Here is a 21,798-nt window from a genome sequence, read left to right on the forward strand (position 1 = left end):
TTCCAGAGCATGACGATAAGAAGTTTCCCATGTTTGAAACTAAGGTTCAGGAGAACTTCAAACATATTTCTAATCAGACCTTTCAGGGCCCCAAACTTAAAACATCAGTATGAGAATTTCCAGCTACATTTTACATTTGCCCTCTTTGTTTTGAGTCCTGGAAGAGTTTGGTTCTGTTTTGGTTTTTTTAATGTTCATTTTAAAGAATTTGGAAATTTTTAGAAAGTACCAGCAGCAAGAAACCAAATCACTCCTAATCCTACCCAAAGGTAAACACTACATGCTGAACCGTCCAGTCCTTCCAGATTTCCTTCCAGTGTGTTCTATGTCCTTTTTTAAAAAAATAGTGTACAGTCTCAACTATGTATGCACTTCTGTACCCTGTTTCCTTATCTTAAACATTTCTCAAAAGCTCTTAATTTTTATTGAATGTTAGGAAAACACTAAGATTGTTACAACTGCAGAGATGTGCCAGAATTTACTTAATCATCCCACTAACATTAGGCATTGAAAGTTTTCCACTTTTTCCCCTCCTGCAGAATCATTAAAGTACAACGATAAAGAACATGGGTGTCAGAGCCAGCAGATCTGGGAGCAAATCTTAACAACTGTCCTTCTCTTACCAACTATGCACCCAGCAGCAACACGTGCTCACCTGCTCAGAGATTTGCACAGACAACGGAGGACAGATCAGAACCTACTCTGCAGTGGCGCTGTAAGGATGAAACAGGAATATCTGCAAAGTACCTGGAAGTGTCTGTTGGAGGACACACTCAACCCAGAGCAGCTATGAAAACTCAACCAAGGGCAGCAATCCCAACAGTGCCCATAAGCAAACAGCTAAAAGCTCTGTCCGCTTTCCATATTCCTTATTTTGTAAAGGTCCGTTTGGTTTATTCGTTATGTAGGAGTCTGTAGGGGCTTTTGCAGATATAGAAACTGCTTTTCTTTCAACATAGAGCTTAAAAAAAAAAAAAGTACTTTCAAAGGGTACTCTTCTTACCCTTTCTGGTGAAACTGCAGTCAGGAAACAAAGTGAAGAATTTTCTATTGGCAGATTTTCATTGTATGCTCTTTGTGGTTGGCTACCTACAAGACACTCGATTACCTTAAATGAATGTGACAGTTTTATTTTTATTCATGTCAAGAGCGGTTCATTAGCATTTCCAGAACCACCTAAACTGAAGTAACTGGAAGGACACTGAGGCTGTTAAGATCCACCCTCAGGAGACAGCTGACCAGGGGGAACATTTGCCTGTACTTGACCTACTTAGGATGCAGCCCAGATATGGTCTGCCCCTTTCTTAGTCTACTTCTGCAAAATGGAGCTACAAAGAGCACCCAATGCCTATCCATGTTGCCATGAGCCAATAAAAATAATACCTATAAAGGACACAGCCCCATCCTTGGCGACAGGGGACAGAGCTGTGGCTTTTGTGGTTCTGCTCTTCCGAATCCATGAGGGACTGCATTTCCCTGCCCCAGCTCAAGTGGCATGGGGTGTGTGATTTGCTCTGGCCAATGAATGTGAGCAGAAGTGACCTGTGTCACTTCCAGAAGGAACCTTAGAAGCCAATGTATGATTCACCACATCTTCATTCACTCACCCACTACCATCACAGAGGTGCACGTGGAACAGAGCCTGGGTCCTTGAGGGGCCACCCCCAGCCCCGACTGGCCAGAGCCTAAGCTACCGAGATCTTGAGGGTTTTTGTTACAGCAACATAACATGGACCATCCTGAGGAATACAATAACTAGTAGACACAGTGAGTTTTAAATGAGTGAGGCCACCAGTATTATTAATATCTCAAGATGTTTCATGTTTGCCACTAAACATAGAAAAACTGGATTTGATTTGGGAAAACAAGACAAATGGGTATCAATTTCAACTTGTAATTTTCAGGTGCTTAAGAATATAAATAAGGCCCAAACAAGTGTCTCATGTCAAAGAGGCTTTCAGCCCAGCAGGGGATCGTGGTAATAACTATAATGCATTGAGTGGTTACAGGGGTTAGGCTGAGGATATTCTATTTATTATCCTATTTAATCCTGGCAATCAGCCCATACATTAGGTGTCATTCCAGTGTCACAGGATGAGAAATTCTGTTCTCATGGTTCCTCTCCCCACTGTAAAAAGGCTTTAAATTTTTTCTATATATATACATACATACATACATACACACACACACACACACACACAAATTCTGACATGAGAGATGGTAGGTATCAGCAAGAGAAAACTTTGTTATCCTAAAGACGCTCCTCTCTGAAGGACCTGACAGATTCCTGGACACCGTGAGAATCTACAGCCACCCTCCTATGATGGAGACAAAGAATGACCTTTCTCGGGGCTTCCCTGGTGGCGCAGTGGTTGAGAGTCTGCCTGCCGATGCAGAGGACATGGGTTTGTGCCCCGGTCCGGGAAGATCCCACATGCTGCAGAGGGGCTGGGCCCGTGAGCCATGGTCACTGAGCCTGCGCATCCGGAGCCTGTGCTCCACAACAGGAGAGGCCACAACAGTGAGAGGCCCGGGTACCGCAAAAAAAAAAAAAAAAAAGAATGACCTTTCTCATAGCTGCACATGGAAGGAGAGAGCAGCCAGAGGGGACCAGAGTGAGCAGGTGTACAAGGAGGATTTCAAAGACAGGCAGTGGGAGAGGAGAGAGATATACTCTTGGTTATTCACCTGGGGCAGAGGTTCCCTTCCTCCAGTCATATCTAGGGGAACTTTGTGACTAGTTCAAGCTAATGAGATGTAAACAAAGGTGATATCTGTCAATTCCAGGTCGAGGTATGTAAGAGCCAGGATGCCATCTCTACATCCTCTCTTCACCTTTAGTAGAGACTGAAAGCCACATATTGAGATTGGGGGTGGATCACTGAATCATGCATGGAGAAATGTCCTGGAAAGTCCCCTGACTCCCATGACATGTCACATGAGCTTAAAAGAAACTATTGCTATGTTAAGCCACTGAGGTTCCAAAGCTCAGGTGTTACCATGGCAGAGCCTAACATCCTAATATTGAGACAACATGGAAGACTTGAAGCTAGGAAAAGAACAAAATAAACCCAAGGAAATCAGGAGGAAGGAATTTAAAAGTTAAAGAAGCAGAATTTACTACAAATAGGAAAAAAAATGCACCAATCAAGAGCTAACAAGAAAGAAATTTTTATAAAAATAGATTAAACCTAAAAGCTGATTAGGTGTGGGGGGAAGGAAACCCTCTAGCAAAGCTAGTCCAGGTGAGAAAAGAGAGAAATGCAAATTAGGCTGACAAAGGAGATCCATGTATATACTCAAAAAAGATTCTATTATATTTTAAAATCACCACAAAATTAATGCTTTTCTTTAAAACAGGTTACTAAAATGACTCAGGAAAAGATAGAAAACATAAATAGTCCAATGATCACTGAAAAAATTGGGAAAGCTGTCAACGGACTACCTCCAAAAAATGTCCTGGAAAAGTCGTTTCGAACCTTCAAAGAACAAGTAATTCCTTACCTCACCATTGCACAGAAAAAGAAGAAAACAGACACTTCATTTTACAGTGTTATCAAAATGTGACAAGCTTAGCAGAAGAAAAAAATTCAGATGCACTCGTATATGAATACTGAATGCCAAAATCCTAAATAAAACAACTAAATCTAGCATTGCATAAGAATAATTAGCAAACCATAGTCAAATAAGATCAACTGCAGGAAGGCAAGGAGAGCTCAATATTAGAAAATCTAATGAGGTTCAAGAATGTAAAACACAAGGTCCTCATGTGCAGGAACTGTAGGAACAATCACTGGTGTATCCCCAGCCCAGAAAACAATGCCTGGAACATAGTAAGTGCTCAATAAATATCTGTGGCATAAATTATTGAGTGAATATATTAATAACTTAAGGGAGAAAAACGTATGATTATCTCTAAAGACCATGATAATATAGTTAATCAAATTTAACTTTAATGCCAAAGAAAAACTCAAAGTAAAATACATTTATGCAGCATGTAACATGATTAAAAAATAAAATCTCTCAAACCAATTATCACGCATTTCCACAGAGGATAAGAAGACAGGGAAGTCCACATTTTGCCATTTATTCACCAATATTTTAACACTATTCTACAAGTCCCAGACAATGCAATTAGACAAGAAAATAAAATAAATATAATACTGAAGAGGAAGAAGCAAAATTACTATTTGTAGAAAATATTTATGATTGCTACCTGGAAAATTCAATAGACTCCATTTTTTTTAAAGTACTTAAAAATAATGAGAAAGTTTATGAAGGTGATTGTTTAAGATATACAAAAATCAATAACTTTCCTACATTCCAGCAATAAAGAGTAAGGAAAACGTAACAAAAGATTCCAAGCATTAAGTCTACAGTAATGACAATGACAAATTACTTAAAGCACAGAAGCAAAATTATGCAGGATGCAAGTAGACAAAAACTAGTTTATAGGATCATAGACAGACTTGAATAAACATACCCTATTCCCAGATGGGAGAATTATCATACTAAATATTGCAAAATTGTCAGTTTTCCCCAACTTAAGGCATACGTTTTAAAAAATACTAAGGAAGAATAAACCAAGAAGCAAAGCCAAAAAAATATAATCAACTTTTTTTTTAAATAAGAAAGCAATTTGTAAATTAGCTGTGATTAAGGCACAACAAGATTTTTAGGCAAAGCTGTTGAGTCCTAACTGCCAAGCCAAGGTGCTGCCCCAGATGAAGCTGAGATGAGGGGCCCAGACCAACTCCACTGCACCCCCCACCCAAAGCCTGGGATGCACCGATCCACCCCTGCTCACCTGGGCAGTAGAGCCCACCTTAAATCCCTGCCAACTGGCAGGTCAAGAGAACAAACCAAAATCCTAAAAACAGATACAAGTAGATGAAATCTTTTAGTACATAATAATGATGACATTTCAATACAGTGGGTATGAGTTACATCATTCAATTTGATATCATGGTAACTGTTTAAAAAAAAAAAAGGAAAACTAAATGTGACACCTACGTGATGTCCCACACCAAAATTAAAGAATTTGATGAATTAAAGATTTGATGGCAAAATAAAATTATATAAATGGTAATGAAAATGTATAAATATTTATGTCATCTTAGGCTGAGAAAAGTGTTGCAAAGCATAACATTTAAAGCACAAACCGAGAGTTTTCCCGGACTCCCTCCCGGCTAGCTGTGGCGCATTAGCCCCCTTCAGGCTGAGTTCTCGCCGCCGGCCCCAGTCCCCTCCCTGCGCTCTGACCAAAGCCCGAGCCTCAGCTTCCAGCGCCGCCCACCCCGGCGGGCGAGCAGACAAGCCTCTCGGGCTAGTGAGTGCCGGTCGGCACCGATCCTCTGTGCGGGAATCTCTCCGCTTTGCCCTACCCAGATCTTGGGCCTGAGTGAGCCAGAGTCCCCGAAGCGGCTGCTCCTTTAACCCTGTCCTGTCTGAGCGAAGAACAGACGCCCTCCGGCGACCTACACGGAGAGGTGGGGCCAGATCCAAAGCTGAGACCCGGGAGCTGTGAGAACAAAGAAGAGGAAGGGAAATCTCTCCCAGCAGCCTCAGAAGCAGCGGATTAAAGCTCCACAATCAACTTGATGTACCCTGCATCTGTGGAATACATGAATAGACAACACATCATCCCAAATTGAGGAGCCAGGAGTCAGTGCTGTGCCTCTGAGGTGGGAGAGCCAACTTCAGGACACTGGTCCACAAGAGACCTCCCAGCTCCACATAATATCAAACGGAGAAAATCTTCCAGAGATCTCCATCTCAACACCAGCACCCAGCTTCACTTAACGACCAGCAAGCTACAGTGCTGGACACACTATGCCAAACAACTAGCAAGACAGGAACACAGCCCCACCCATTAGCAGAGAGGCTGCCTAAAATCATAAAAAGTCCAGACACCCCAAAATACACCACCAGACGTGGACCTGTCCACCAGAAAGACAAGATCCAGCCTCATCCACCAGAACACAGGCACCAGTCCCCTCCACCAGGAAGCCTACAAAACCCATTGAACCAACCTTAGCCCCTGGGGACAGACAGCAAAAACAACGGGAACTACGAACCTGCAGCCTGCAAAAAGGAGACCCCAAACACAGTAACATAAGCAAAATGAGAAGACAGAAAAACACACAGCAGGAGAAGGAGCAAGATAAAAACCCACCAGACCTAACAAATGAAGAGGTAATAGGCAGTCTACCTGAAAAAGAATTCAGAATAATGATAGTAAAGATGATCCAAGATTCTATTTCCAAGATCCAAAATCTTGGAAATAGAATAGACAAAATGCAAGAAACAGTTAACAAGGACCTAGAAGAACTAAAGATGAATCAAGCATTGATTAAAAACACAATAAATGAAATGAAAAATACTCTAGATGGGATCAATAGCAGAATAACTGAGGCAGAAGAATGGATAAGTGAGGTGGAAGATAAAATAGTGGAAATAACTGATGCAGAGCAAAATAAAGAAAAAAGAATGAAAAGAACAGAGGACAGTCTCAGAGACTTCTGGGACAACATTAAACGCACCAACATTCGAATTATAGGGGTTCCAGAAGAAGAAGAGAAAAAGAAAGGGACTGAGAAAATATTTGAAGAGGTTATAGTTGAAAACTTCCCTAATATAGGAAAGGAAACAGTTAATCAAGTCCAGGAGGCACAGAGAGTCCCATACAGAATAAATCCAAGGAGAAATACGCCAAGACACATATTAATCAAACTGTCAAAAATTAAACACAAAGAAATCATATTAAAAGCAGCAAGGGAAAAACAGCAAATAACACACAAGGGAATCCCCATCAGGTTAACAGCTGATCTCTCAGCAGAAACTCTACAAGCCAGAAGGGAGTGGCAGGACATAATTAAAGTGATAAAGGAGAAAAACCTGCAACCAAGACTACTCTACCCAGCAAGGATCTCATTCAGATTTGATGGAGAAATTAAAACCTTTACAGACAAGCAAAAGCTGAGAGAGTTCAGCACCACCAAACCAGCTTTACAACAAATGCTAAAGGAACTTCTCTAGGCAAGAAACACAACAGAAGGAAAAGACCTACAATAACGAACCCAAAACAATTAAGGAAATGGGAATAGGAACATACATATCGATAATTACCTTAAATGTAAATGGACTAAATGCTCCCACCAAAAGACACAGATTGGCTGAATGGATACAAAAACAAGACCCATATATATGCTGTCTACAAGAGACCCACTTCAGACCTAGAGACACATACAGATTGAAAGGAAGGGGATGGAAAAGGATATTCCATGCAAATGGAAATCAAAAGAAAGCTGGAGTAGCAATTCTTATATCAGACAAAATAGACTTTAAAATAAAGAGACAGGGGCCTCCCTGGTGGCGCAGTGGTTGAGAGTCCGCCTGCCGATGCAGGGGATATGGGTTCGTGCCCCGGTCTGGGAGGATCCCATATGCCGCGGAGCGGCTGGGCCCGTGAGCCATGGCCGCTGGGCCTGCGCATCCGGAGCCTGTGCTCCGCAACGGGAGAGGCCACAACAGTGAGAGGCCCGCGTACCGCAAAAAGAAAAAAAAAAAAAAAAAAGAAACAGGAAACATCTCGAGTAAACAACCTGACCTTGCACCTAAAGCAATTAGAGAAAGAAGAACAAAAAAACCCCAAAGTTAGCAGAAGGAAGGAAATCATAAAGATCAGATCAGAAATAAATGGAAAAGAAATGAAGGAAATGATAGCAAAGATCAATAAAACTAAAAGCTGGTTCTTTGACAAGATAAACAAAATTGATAAACCATTTGCCAGACTCATCAAGAAAAAAAAGGGAGAAGACTCAAATCAATAGAATTAGAAATGAAAAAGGAGAAGTAACAACTGACACTGCAGAAATACAAAGGATCATGAGAGATTACTACAAGCAACTCTATGCCAATAAAATGGACAACCTGGAAGAAATGGACAAATTCTTAGAAACGCACAACCTGCCAAGACTGAATCAGGAAGAAATAGAAAATATGAATAGACCAATCACAAGCACTGAAATTGAAACTGTGATTAAAAATCTTCCAACAAACAAAAGCCCAGGACCAGATGCCTTCACAGGCGAATTCTATCAAACATTTAGAGAAGAGCTAACACCTATCCTTCTCAAACTCTTCCAAAATATAGCAGAGGGAGGAGCACTCCCAAACTCATTCTACGAGGCCACCATCACCTTGATACCAAAACCAGGCAAGGATGTCACAAAGAAAGAAAACTACAGGCCAATATCACTGATGAACATAGATGCAAAAATCCTCAACAAAATACTAGCAAACAGAATCCAACAGCACATTAAAAGGATCATACACCATGATCAAGTGGGGTTTATTCCAGGAATGCAAGGATTCCTCAATATACGCAAATCAATCAATGTGATACACCATATTAACAAATTGAAGAAGAAAAACCATATGATCATCTCAATAGATGCAGAGAAAGCTTTCAACAAAATTCAACACCCATTTATGATAAAAACCCTGCAGAAAGTAGGCATAGAGGGAACCTTCCTCAACATAATAAAGGCCATATATGACAAACCCACAGCCAACATCATCCTCAATGGTGAAAAACTGAAACCATTTCCACTAAGATCAGGAACAAGACAAGGCTGCCCACTCTCACCACTCTTATTCAACTTAGTTTTGGAAGTTTTAGCCACAGCAATCAGAGAAGAAAAGGAAATAAAAGGAATCCAAATTGGAAAAGAAGAAGTAAAGCTGTCACTGTTTGCAGATGACATGATACTATACATAGAGAATCCTAAAGATGCTACCAGAAAACTACTAGAGCTAATCAATGAATTTGGTAAAGTAGCAGGATACAAAATTAATGCACAGAAATCTCTGGCATTCCTGTACACTAATGATGAAAAATCTGAAAGTGAAATCAAGAAAACACTCCCATTTACCATTGCAACAAAAAGAATCAAATATCTAGGAATAAACCTACCTAAGGAGACAAAAGACCTGTATGCAGAAAATTATAAGACACTGATGAAAGAAATTAAAGATGATACAAATAGATGGAGAGATATACCATGCTCCTGGATTGGAAGAATCGATATTGTGAAAATGACTCTACTACCCAAAGCAATCTACAGATTCAATGCAATCCCTATCAAACTACCAATGGCATTTTTCACAGAACTAGAGCAAAAAATTTCAAAATTTGTTTGGAAAAACAAAAGACCCCGAATAGCCAAAGCAATCTTGAGAACGAAAAACGGAGCTGGAGGAATCAGGCTCCCTGACTTCAGACTATACTACAAAGCTACAGTAATCAAGACAGTGTGGTACTGGCACAAAAACAGAAAGATAGATCAATGGAACAGGATAGAAAGCCCAGAGATAAACCCACGCACATATGGTCAACTTATCTTTGATAAAGGAGGCAGGAATGTACAGTGGAGAAAGGACAGCCTCTTCAATAAGTGGTGCTGGGAAAACTGGACAGGGGCATGTAAAAGTATGAGATTAGATCATTCCCTAACACCATACACAAAAATAAGCTCAAAATGGATTAAAGACCTAAATGTAAGGCCAGAAACTATCAAACTCTTAGAGGAAAACATAGGCAGAACACTCTATGACATAAATCACAGCAAGATCCTTTTGGACCCACCTCCTAGAGAAATGGAAATAAAAACAAAGATAAACAAATGGGACCTAATGAAACTTCAAAGCTTTTGCACAGCAAAGGAAACCATAAACAAGACCAAAAGACAACTCTCAGAATGGGAGAAAATATTTGCAAATGAAGCAACTGACAAAGGATTAATCTCCAAAATTTATAAGCAGCTCATGCAGTTCAATAGCAAAAAAACAAACAACCCAATCCAAAAATGGGCAGAAGACTTAAATAGGCATTTCTCCAAAGAAGATATACAGACTGCCAACAAACACATGAAAGAATGCTCAACATCATTAATCAGTAGAGAAATGCAAATCAAAACTACAATGAGATATTATCTCACACCAGTCAGAATGGCCATCATCAAGAAATCTAGAAACAATAAATGCTGGAGAGGGTGTGGAGAAAAGGGAACACTCTTGCACTGCTGGTGGGAATGTGAATTGGTACAGCCACTATGGAGAACAGTATGGAGGTTCCTTAAAAAACTAAAAATAGAACTACCATATGAACCAGCAATCCCACTACTAGGCATATACCCTGAGAAAACCATAATTCAAAAAGAGACATGTACCAAAATGTTCATTGCAGCTCTATTCACAATAGCCCGGAGATGGAAACAACCTAAGTGTCCATCATCGGATGAATGGATAAAGAAGATGTGGCACATATATACAATGGAATATTACTCAGCCATAAAAAGAAACGAAACTGAGCTATTTGTAATGAGGTGGATAGACCTAGAGTCTGTCATACAGAGTGAGGTAAGTCAGAAAGAGAAAGACAAATACCGTATGCTAACACATATATATGGAATTTAAGAAAAAAAATGTCATGAAGAACCTAGGGGTAAAACAGGAATAAAGACACAGACCTACTTGAGAATGGACTTGAGGATATGGGGAGGGGGGAGGGTAAGCTGTGACAAAGCGAAAGAGAGGCATGGAAATATATACAGTACCAAACGTAAGGTATATAGATAGTGGGAAGCAGCCGCATACCACAGGGAGATCAGCTCGGTGCTTTGTGACTGCCTGGAGGGGTGGGATAGGGAGGGTGGGAGGGAGGGAGATGCAAGAGGGAAGGGATGGCGGAACATATGTATATGTATAACTGATTCACTTTGTTATAAAGCAGAAACTAATAAATAAATAAATAAATAAATAAATAAATAAAATAAAAAATAAAGCACAAACCATAAATTAATAGACCTGAGATCACGAAATATTATAAATGACATAGAACAAAATATAAAAGGCAGAAAAAGCTACAAGGAGATGTGCATGGCATAAGACAAACCTTGTATATGCTTGTTAACAATTACCTAAAAGTCAGTAAGATAAGTTATGAACATGACTTTAAACAAGTGGGGCAAAGGTCTATGCAGGCAACTCAGGAAAGGCCATGAATGTCCAGCAGACATAACAAATGCTCAACCTCACTAGAAATTTGAGAGGAGAAAAGAGAAGGTTTTGGTTTTATTCAGGTAATTAACAAAGTTATAATATTAGTTGCTGATAGAGTTGGGGAGAAGAAATTAGCAATTCTTCTGAGCATGAAAATAGAATATGTGTGTGTGTTCATATATATAAAACATACATTCACAGTCTTAAAAACGTACATATTCTTTGGACCAGCAATTCTATTTCTAAGACTTCATCCTAGGAAAGTAAACCCATAGGATATATTTGCTACATGATTACCAAAGGAAACCGGAGGACTCTAATGGAATATTATATAGTTGAAAAATTATGCTGGAGACACACAATTATTGACATGGGATGATATTCAAGATGAAGGAGAAGGGACTTCCCTGGTGGCACAGTGGTTAAGAATCCACCTGCCAGGGCTTCCCTGGTGGCACAGTGGTTAAGAATCTGCCTGCCAATGCAGGGGACACAGGCTTGAGCCCTGGTCCGGGAAGATCCCATATGCCACGGAGCAACTCAGCCCGTGCGCCGCAACTACTGAGCCTGCGCTCTAGAGTCCACGAGCCACAACTACTGAGCGCATGTGCCACAACTACTGAAGTCCACACGCCTAGAGCCCATGCTCCACAACAAGAGAAGCCACCGCCATGAGAAGCCCGCGCACCCCAACGAAGAGGAGCCCCTGCTAGCCGCAACTAGAGAAAGCCCGCACACAGCAATGAAGACCCAGCACAGCTAAAAATAAATTAATTAATTTTTTTAAAAAAAGACAAAGGAGGAAAAATCAGGTTGCAAAACAGTACACACCAAATGGTCTCTAGCTCTTTAAGAATAGATATACACCTATGAAAAAACTTGGAAGACCATATCCAAAATATTCACTGTGGTCTCCAGGTAGTGAGATTATTGGTGATTTTTTTTTTTTGCCTTTTTGCCCACCCATGAATTTAAAACTTTTCTACAATAAACAAGTATCACTTATGCAACCAAAAAGAAAGTTAAAAAAAAGGAGATTGAATTCTGTGGGAAAATAAACATTTATCCTAAAAATAAACCCTGAAGTTGGAAAATGAAAGCAAAAACATCTGCTTCCTGGACAGAAAGGATAGTTTAAAATTGCTCGACAGCCACACACTTCCCACAGGCAGTGGGGTGCCAGGTGCCAGCTTGCTGGGAAGCCCTGCACCGAACAGGAGAGCCCTAACTCTCCCCGGCTCCCCCCAGCTTCTTTCCAACCTACAACTAACTTCACACGGAGCTGAAGCCTCAGGGTATTATCTGCTGTTGTTATCAAAATAGCATTTGAAATATATGTTGTCATTATCAATATAGCATTTGAATCTCTTGATTATCAATAAAAGAGCTCCTTACTTATCCCCTCTAAAAGGAACAACCATAAATTAAATGACTGTTTTGCTCACATGGCTATGGATTCACTCTTTCTAGAGAAGAAAAATTGGTCCTTATTACCCATCATGAAAAATGCTAATGACTACTGATACATTTCTTTGCTGGATGGCCACTGGGAGGGGAAGTCATTAATTGCTGTTGAAAGGAATGGCTCCCTCGCAATGACTTGCAGGCCTGGGAGAACAGAATTCTGCAGGAAATTCTGACGACTGAGGGCTGTACAGCAAGGAGCTAAGAAGACAGGAGCAGAGAATATTCCCTCCAGATTTGCTAGCCCGTTCATCAGTTTGTGAGTACATTCTGTTCTCTGTCACACAGACACACCACAGCAGGTGACCAGACACGGGCTTCCATAAAACTGATGAAAAACTTCGCTTTGAGACCTCATAAACATGCACCTTGGAGGACAGGATTGGGTCTGCCCAGCCCTGCTGGACTCACAGGAGGACGTGGTCCCACTCACAGGGAAATAGAGGTGGGAGCCAAGCATTCCAATGACTCATTTGCAATGACCTTTCCATGATGCCCTATGGATTGGATCATGGCTCTCGGGAGGCCTGCTGATGGGCAAGGCAGTGTCTCAGAGACACCTTCAAGGAAAAGATCCTCGCTGGCTTCGGCTGCTTTGGCCCAAGCAAAAAATGCCTGCAGCACCAGTTCTCCTAGAGGCTGCTGCATCCTCAGCATCTATCTGGGTACCACTGGCGACTGCAGTGACATCCTGAGAGCTGCACAGCAGCAGTGATGCTCAGCCCGGCTCTGCACCAGAAACCAAGCCCAATCATGGTGTCAGGCTGAGCAGTCTAGGAATGGAAGACGGGGGCTGTGCAGAGCAAACTTGGCCTTCCACTCACCAACTCACAGACTTGAAAACCAAAGAATCCAACCCCACCAGCCCTGCTCCCGCCCTTCCATGCCTCTCTCTCACACTTCCAGAGCTCCTTGCCTACTCCTGGGCTTCTTGAATGTCCCCCGTTTTGCACGAGAGCACAGAGCCCACTGACAGCCATCAATGGGCAGCAGCCCTGGGAATCTAAGAAGCCCCTTACACTTGGGAGGCCAGCATTTTTGGAGAACTGAATGGGCAAGAAGCAGAAAATGACAAGGAACCTCACCGACCATTTCTTGGGCACTTGGTATAAGCCAGGCTCCCTTTAACTCTTTTTTTTTTTTTTTTTTTTTTTTTTTTTGCAGTACGCGGGCCTCTCACCATAGTGGCCTCTCCCGTTGTGGAGCACAGGCTCCGGACGCAGAGGCTCAGCGGCCATGGCTCACGGGCCCAGCCGCTCTGCGGCATGTGGGATCTTCCCGGACGGGGGCACGAACCCGTGCCCCCTGCATCGGCAGCCAGACTCTCAACCACTGCGCCACCAGGGAAGCCCTCCCTTTAACTCTTAACAGTCTTCTGAGGCAAGGGCTACTGTGACCCCCACTGTGCAGATAGAAAAAAAAAAACCTCCTCCTCACCAGGTCAAAGTGTCAGTTTTACTTCCATTTTCTCCGTCACTTAGCAGGTCTCTAAATCTCAGCTCAGGGAGACCAACCAACCAATTCCACCCAACACAAACCAAACACCACTTGCAAGAAAAATACTCTATGCCTTTCAGGATGCCTCTCAATCCAGCAACCAATAGACTCTCCTGAAGGCAAAAAAAAAAAAAAAAAAAAAGGCAATGTAAGTCAGGCATGAACTAGTTCCTCCCTTAAATCTTGCTCTGTCTTTCCAAAGCCCAGCTGTGCAGCTGGGCCTCTATACGCCCCTTCCCACCACAAAATGAAAGAGGCCCGGTGTCAGGAGCCTCTTGCATCTTTGTCTACGATGCAGGGATCTCTTGCTCACTCATGCCTTCAGTTGCCAAAGAATTTCAGAGAACACACTATACACCAGGCGTTAGGACAGTTGTCCCTGCCTTCAAGGAGCTTAAAGTCTAGTGGGAAAGGTAAACAAGACGAGACAAAAACAATGAATGCCTTGTGGACACAGATTCCAAGAGAAAAACAGGGATTTTGTTTACCCTGCACTGCAAGAGCCCCTGAACCAGCGCAGAGCCTGGCACACAGCAGGCATCCAATAAGCATTTACTGAAGGAAGGAAAGAATGAACGAATGCCACGTGCATACAACCCAGTAACAGTTATAGCATATGCCCGAAGCTACTTTTAGCCACTATTTATGGAGCATATGCCCTAGTGCTGAGCACGATGTTGGGTGCTTTTCAGGGGTAATCTCATGTCCTCATTGCCACAATTACCACGTTACTGTTACCGAGTCCAAGCTCGCGCTGCTCGCCGCATGACAGGCCAATAAATGGAGAGACGAGTTGATGGGGCAGGGAATAATGACTTTATTCCGAAAGCCAGCAGACCCAGAAGATGGTGGGCTCGTGCCCCAAAGAACTGTCTTGCCTGAGTTAGAATTCAGGCTTCTTTTATACTAAAAGGGGAGGGGGTAAAGCCAAACACTTCCTGGTTCCCATCAGCCTCCAGAGGGGAGGTGTTAATTTCCTCCTCCCTGTAGTCATTCACTGGTGGGCCTGGTCAGGATGTCTCCTGTGAGCTAAACGAAGGTATTTTAGCTTAATGCTCATGACTTGGGAGGCAGGGTTCCCAGAGGTGGGCCATTATGTGTAATTTAAGCTTATAGGCGACATCCCTTTAGTGATTGACTTGTAATAGAACACAAAGGGTCTTCCTTATTACATTACCACAGTGCAACTCTTGTTATGCCCATTTTGCAGATGAGGAGACTACGGTGCAGATTTCAGCTCAAGATCCCGTAGTCAGTAACCAACCAACCAGATCCGTCGCACTCAAAAGCCGGTGCTAGCTGGAACCATTAGGCACACGGTGGTCCAGTCTTGAAGGGCCAGGGATGCTTCCCAGAGGATGAGCTGAAGTGAAAGGAGAGGAGAGAGCCCAAAGCAGAAGGAATGTGTGCAAAGACGGGAGAAGCAGACCAAGGAGGAGATGAAACTCTTCCCACTTGCTGGCACCCTCTCCATGGAGAGGTGAGCACTTCCAGAGGAAAGACTATTAGCTCCACTGAGTACGTGTAAGCACGGCAATTCCTACATTGTTAAAGGGACTTTCTGACCTCTGGATCTGACCTCTGGAGGTTTTATATTCAGAAGACCTCCAAAACCTGCAACTTATGGAAGGCGAGCTGCGTGAAGAGCCGTGAGGAAGGGCACCGCTCCAGCCCCCCTCTCAGCCTTCCCTCAAAGACAGGAATGTCGTCACTTCAAAGACACACAAGGACAAGAATCCAGCGGCTTGTTAAAGCCACTCCACTAGGGGGTCCACCAACCCCACACCTAAATTCCAAGCGTCCAATCCTATTGCTTCCACGGATTCAAGAAATTAAGAAGCAATGTTAGCATCATGCCTCACTACATTCTCAGTAAGACAAAGGCTGCCCACACCCCCTTATTTTTATTTATTTATTTTTTTGCAGTACGCAGGCCTCTCACTGTCGTGGCTTCTCCCGTTGCGGAGCACAGGCTTCGGACGCGCAGGCTCAGCGGCCATGGCTCACGGGCCCAGCCGCTCCGCGGCATGTGGGATCCTCCCGGACCGGGGCACGAACCCGCGTCCCCTGCATTGGCAAGCGGACTCTCTACCACTGCAAGGCTGCCCCTTTTATTTACCTGCATGCACCCTACGGTAAACTCTTTTAACCTTGTCAGTAAGCATGAACTGAGCACCAACTGCCTACAAGGCACTGTGTTATATACAATGAGCATATAGTGGCAGTCTATACATTCTGTGGTACTGTATTTGTAAGAAGTCAAAAAAAAAAACTAAGAGCATTTCAAAGAGTGATGAGTGCTGTGACAAAAACCAACAGGATGATGGGCTGGAGCGTGAAGGAGGGAGGGGGGCCTCTCAAAAGCCTTTGAGCTAAGACCTGGATGATGAGGAAAATGCAATATGGGAAGAGAAGACCCTCAGCTGGGCAGGGAAAGTGGGAAACAGCTCGAACAAAGCCCCTAGATGGAAATGAGCTTGGTGTGTTTGGGGCAAGGAAGCCTATCATGGCTGGAGCACAGAGGAGGAGGGGCGGGCAGGCGGGTGGGCGGAACAGAAGGAGTATGGAAAGACAAGGAGCGGGTCAAGTCGGACAGGGTCTTGTAGACCCCTGGAAAGATTTGGGGCGCTCGGTGAATTGAGACGCCCCTGGAGGCTTTCAAGCAGCAAAGCAGCACAAACTGGTTTTTGCTCTAAAAGGTTCACTCAGAATGTCACCAAAATGGATACAAGCTAGTGATACTCAAGAGTGGGCTGGCCCCCACTTTACCCGGTGCAGGACACCCCGGATGCCATCTGATGAAGAGCCAGAATTCATCCACACGCCAGCATCCACCAGAGACGCCATAAACAAGTGGAAAATACCTCTTAGTGACCAGCTGCTTGGACTTCCAAGAACGTGCTTTCAAATTAGTAAGACCACCTGGTACCTATTCTGAAACCCAACTTCCTCCCTTTTCCTTTGGTCATTACATCCATGGATGAGGGTGGAAATCAGGTTTTATGCCCAAGGCTCGTAAATCTTACCACTTCAAAACAACTCCTGAAGAGAGAAAGAGCTGTGTTTCAGGGGTGCCAGGGAGGAAGCGTGAACACCTGGTTAACATTTTGCTTCCAGCACCAAAGTGACACCCCAAGACCAAGTGAGAAGGGCAATCCAAGTCTACGGTCAGGGGCCTCTTGGTCACGTGGTTGCTCTGGTGCGATGACCTGATGACAGAGGCCAGCCAGCAGAGTGATGCAGAAGTCAAGTCACTAAAGACATGTCAACTCAACTGTCATCTGCTAAACAACCCAGACAGGAAAACACTGTTTCCGCATCCAACATATCCAAAGGCAGCCTGTGTGAAGCTATATCTGTGGCAATACCATGCCAGAAATCTGGGCTAATCTGCCTCTGCTATTCATAAATTCTCCCCCATGTGAAAGCACATGTGTTTGGGAAAGGAAAATGCATCCAAGTCAATTTTAGACATGGTTACTTGGAAACCATCTGGCGTCCCTGGAAGCATACGAAGCCACCACATCCCCTGCCCTCAAATGCCCACCGTAATTAGGGCAGTATGCTTACATGGGCATTCAGTGTCCCCAGTTAGGTCCCCACTCCCGCCCTACCAAATGCCAGTTCGGGCTCCATTTCCCACCCAAGAAAGGTATTGGGTTTCTTGGTAAACCTAGCGGAGGGCCCTCGATGTGTTGAGCTCGCACTTGAACTGCACCCAAGGTTGGTTCTCTGCTTTCCGCCGCCGGCCTTAGTAGGGCACACCTGCATTCCTTGACCACAGCAGCAACAGAAATCCCTCCCCAGGGACATAAGTTCCACGAAAAATCCCCTCTACCTAACCACCCTGTGTGCAGAGCCTGTCGAGCTTTGGAAGAGAACCACCAAGAACCCTTCTGTAACATCAATAGAGGCTGGCACCCCGCGGAGCATCTTCTGAAGACACTAGCCCAGATGTAGCCCATTTTCACCTCGATGACAGCCACAGCCGGCTGGGTCTCGCAGCGTCCTAGGGCCTGGCTCTTCCTGACTGTGAGGCCTCGGTCCCCCTCCCCTACCTGGCTGTGATCTTCTGCTTAACTCATCTTCCAGGGGAGCTGGGCCTCCATTTCCGCGGCCTCCCTCCCTCCCTGCGCTGAAACCTGTCTCAGAACCAAGCCGACAGCAGCGCCATTCCACCAGCACCTGCCCTGCCCCCGCTCCCCCCACCCCTACAGATGCTCTCGCCACCACCTAACGCCTCGACAAACCCGGCCAGGAGAGAGATGCAGAATCTCATACGGTCAGAGCCCCCAGGAAACAAACACGGCAGGAGGGGCAGGCTCGGCTCTGCCAAGCCGACCAGGCCCAACACTCCCCCGGACCCCCGAGAAGCCCCGAACTCGGAGCAAGGGAAAGCATCTTCGCAGAGCGACCGCGGTTCGGCGGCCTCCAGCGCCATCAGAGCGAACACCTGTTTCCAGGAAGCTCTGGGGCCAGAGGGAGAAGGGAGTCCTGGGGAAAGGCAGGGAGGACGAGGAGAAGGGGCAGCTGGGGACGCAGGTAAAGGATGCGTCACAGTTTGCGCTTGGCAGCCGGAGCCCCGGAGCAGCGTTGCAGAGCATGGGAAGGGGTCCGGGAAGTTCAAGGGAGGAGGGCTTGCGCCCGCGAGCGGCGCCCCGAGGGGGCGAGGGCCGGCAGGGAGCGAAGGGCGGAGGGCGGGAGGCCGGCGCGCCCGCTCCATCACCTGCGCGCCCGGCGGATGCAGGCTCGCAGCGCACCTCGGCCCGCGGCGGCCAGCGGGTGACCTACCTGCCCACCGTCTGGTTGGCCAGCTGGCGCATGCGGTTAAACTGCTTCTTCATCGTGGCCCCGCTGGCGCGCTAGCCCGGGAGCTGGGGAGGACGGAGCAGCCCGGAGCCCGCCGCAGGGTTACATGGCTCCCGCGCGGAGCCTCCCGGGCGACGGCGACGGCACTGCGGAGCCTCCGGAGCCGTCTGGCCCCGAGCGCGCCTCCCTCCCGGGGGCTCCACCGCCTACTCCTCCTGCCGCCGCGGCGCCGGCTGCCGCATCCTCCTCCTCACACGCGCCGCGGCGCCTTCATCCCAACGCCCGGGCCGCCCTGGGCGCCGCCAGGTCCGCCCCGGCTGCTTGCCCCCAGCCCAGCTCCGGCGCGGGACCCGGGTCTCCGCAGGCTGGCTGGCCGGCGGCCGGGGGTCCCCGCTGCGCCTGTGCGGAGGGCGCCGTGCATTCTGGGACTTGTAGTTCCGCGCCCGGCGCCCACCTTTCCTCTGCCCGAAGTTTCCACGTGCGGCGGGGCGCGGAGGTGGGCGGAGGCGGCGTCGCCGGCGGCTTTGCCCTTAGCATTCTAGGAAGGGAAAGGTTTTCCTGCTTTATAAATAAAGTGGAACCGAGAATACAACGGCACATTAAGAGCACCTGTCTTCCATTGTCTCTTTTTTAAAATGAAATACAGGTGACGTACAATATCATGTTAGTTTCAGGTGTACTACATAATGATGTGACATTTGCATACATTATGAAATGATCACCACCATAAGTCTAGTAACCATATGTCCCCACACAAGTTATTACAATATTACTGACCATAACCCTTATGCTGTATATTACATCCCTGTGACTTATTATATAACTGGAGGTTTGAACCTCTTAATCCCCTTCACCTCTTTCGCCCGCAGCCCCTCCACCCTCGTCTCTTCTGGCAACCACCTGTGTGTATTTTAAGTGAACGGGAGGCGTCGCTGCTTTGAATTCACAGGAGGAGGAGTTATGCCAGCAGGAACAGGGCTCATAAAGTTGCACCTGATTAACATTGAGGGGCGAGGTTAAGCTTGGGGCACAGGGGTTGATGGTCAGATTTTGAACCAGGCATAGTTTGCATCCCAGGAATTTGATCCTCGCTTTTCACCAAACCTAGTAGGTAACCAGAAGTCAATATAATGATAGTGGCATCGTAATCACGGGCCGAATTTGACCAGGACAACTTTTTTGTGTGGCTTACATTCCGCCTGCAGCGTCCTACACAGCGTCCTACACACAGGGGCAGCCCATTGACCTCAGCTGGCTCTTGAAAAGGGCTCGTTGACTTTCTGCAGCCTCTATCCTTAAGAAAACAAAGGTGATTGCAGTTAGGTTTCATCATGATCTACCAAGTAAGAGCAGTGTTATTGCGTGGTAGGGTCTTTGGATCAAACCGATATGAGTTTATATTAGAATTCCAAATACCAATTATATAACCTTAGGGGAAAATGCACACCCTCCCTAAGCCTCAGTTTTCTCATCTCTAATAGAGAGATAATACTGCATGAGAAATAGCAAAGTTAGAGAACTATTTGCTAAATTACCAACAATCAAATAACATCTAAATTTCTATGTAGAACATTATGTCATCTTCATTTACTATAAATATGATTATTGTGAGTGCAATAGAGAAAAATGCTATTCCTACAACAGAAGTACTAATGTGATAAATGAAAGAACTTTTTTGAAACGGGATATGTTGCATACGTTGATTATAGTTGCAAGATGTCCCAAATATGGTTCTAAGTATCTTGCTGGCCAGCTGAACAAAAAGAAGATGGTTTGAGGCATGTCTTGGCTGAATGAACATGAAATCTTTAATTAGTTGTGAATTTAGCCTCAGCTTATTAGGTCAGCAGCTCTAGCCAATTAGTAAGTGAAAGCATTATTTTCTTTCAACAGCGTTATGTCTATAATATCAACTTAATTTTTATACAAACTGAAGTTATCTCCGTTTTGAGATTTTTTTAAAAAAACCAAGGCACAGGGCTTCCCTTGTGGTGCAGTGGTTGAGAGTCCGCCTGCCGATGCAGGGGACACGGGTTCGTGCCCCGGTCCAGGAAGATCCCACATGCCGTGGAGCAGATGGGCCCGTGAGCCATGGCCGCTGAGCCTGCGCGTCCGAAGCCTGTGCTCCGCAACGGGAGAGGCCACGACAGTGAGAGGCCCGCGTAACGCAAAAAAAAAAAAAAAAAAAAAAAAAAAAACCCCAAGGCACAGCACCTTTTCATATGTATAAATAATAGTGAGGCCTTAAGGGCACTGGCTGACTTTTATAAATTTATTTATTTATTTATTTTTGGCTGTGTTGGGTCTTCGTTTCTGTGCGAGGGCTTTCTCCAGTTGTGGCAAGCGGGGGCCACTCTTCATCGCAGTGCGCGGGCCTCTCACTGTCATGGCCTCTCTTGTTGCGGAGCACAGGCTCCAGACGCGCAGGCTCAGTAGTTGTGGCTCACGGGCCCAGTTGCTCCGCGGCACGTGGGATCTTCCCAGACCAGGGCTTGAACCCGTGTCCCCTGCATTGGCAGGCAGATTCTCAACCACTGCGCCACCAGGGAAGCCCTGGCTGACTTTTAGTAGCACTGTCTCTGGTAACGTCTAGAACCTCACTGTCCAATACAGTAGCCACCAACTACACATGGCTATTGAAATTAAAATTCAGTAAAATTTAAAATGTAGTTCCTCAATCACCCTAGCCACATTTTAAGGGCTTCATAGCCCCATGTGGCTAGGGGATGCTGTACTGGACAGCACAGAACTCTGGTAGACCACTCCAATATCATGCCAGACCCTGCCTTCAATTCTGAGATATTTCAGTTCAGTTCTGCTTCTCCACAAAAGACAGCCTACCCTGCTAGAGTGTGGTCCAATAATAGTTTATAAACTGGTGGTTTCTTCACAAATTTCTGTTCTCCTATGAGCTTTTCCTGCATTCAGCCGGGGCTTTTTCTGCTTCCTACCCCAGGGAGGGGA

General features: G+C 45.2%; 1 protein-coding gene across 4 annotated transcripts in view; it reads right to left on the reverse strand.

Annotated features, from left to right (window-relative positions):
- Window positions 1-19,179, reverse strand: part of ARHGAP44 (Rho GTPase activating protein 44) — a 146,930-nt gene extending 127,751 nt beyond the window's left edge. For all 4 annotated transcript variants that reach the window (XM_082604765.1, XM_082604766.1, XM_082604767.1 and 1 more), the window contains exon 1: window positions 18,817-19,179. In XM_082604765.1, the coding sequence (XP_082460891.1) occupies window positions 18,817-18,869 (53 nt within the window). In that variant the 5' untranslated portion in view covers window positions 18,870-19,179. The remainder of the gene's footprint in view (window positions 1-18,816) is intronic.
- Window positions 19,180-21,798: the final 2,619 nt, after the last annotated feature.

Source organism: Mesoplodon mirus, assembly GCF_964341445.2.
Source record: "Mesoplodon mirus genome assembly, chromosome: 18".
NCBI lineage: Eukaryota > Metazoa > Chordata > Mammalia > Artiodactyla > Ziphiidae > Mesoplodon > Mesoplodon mirus.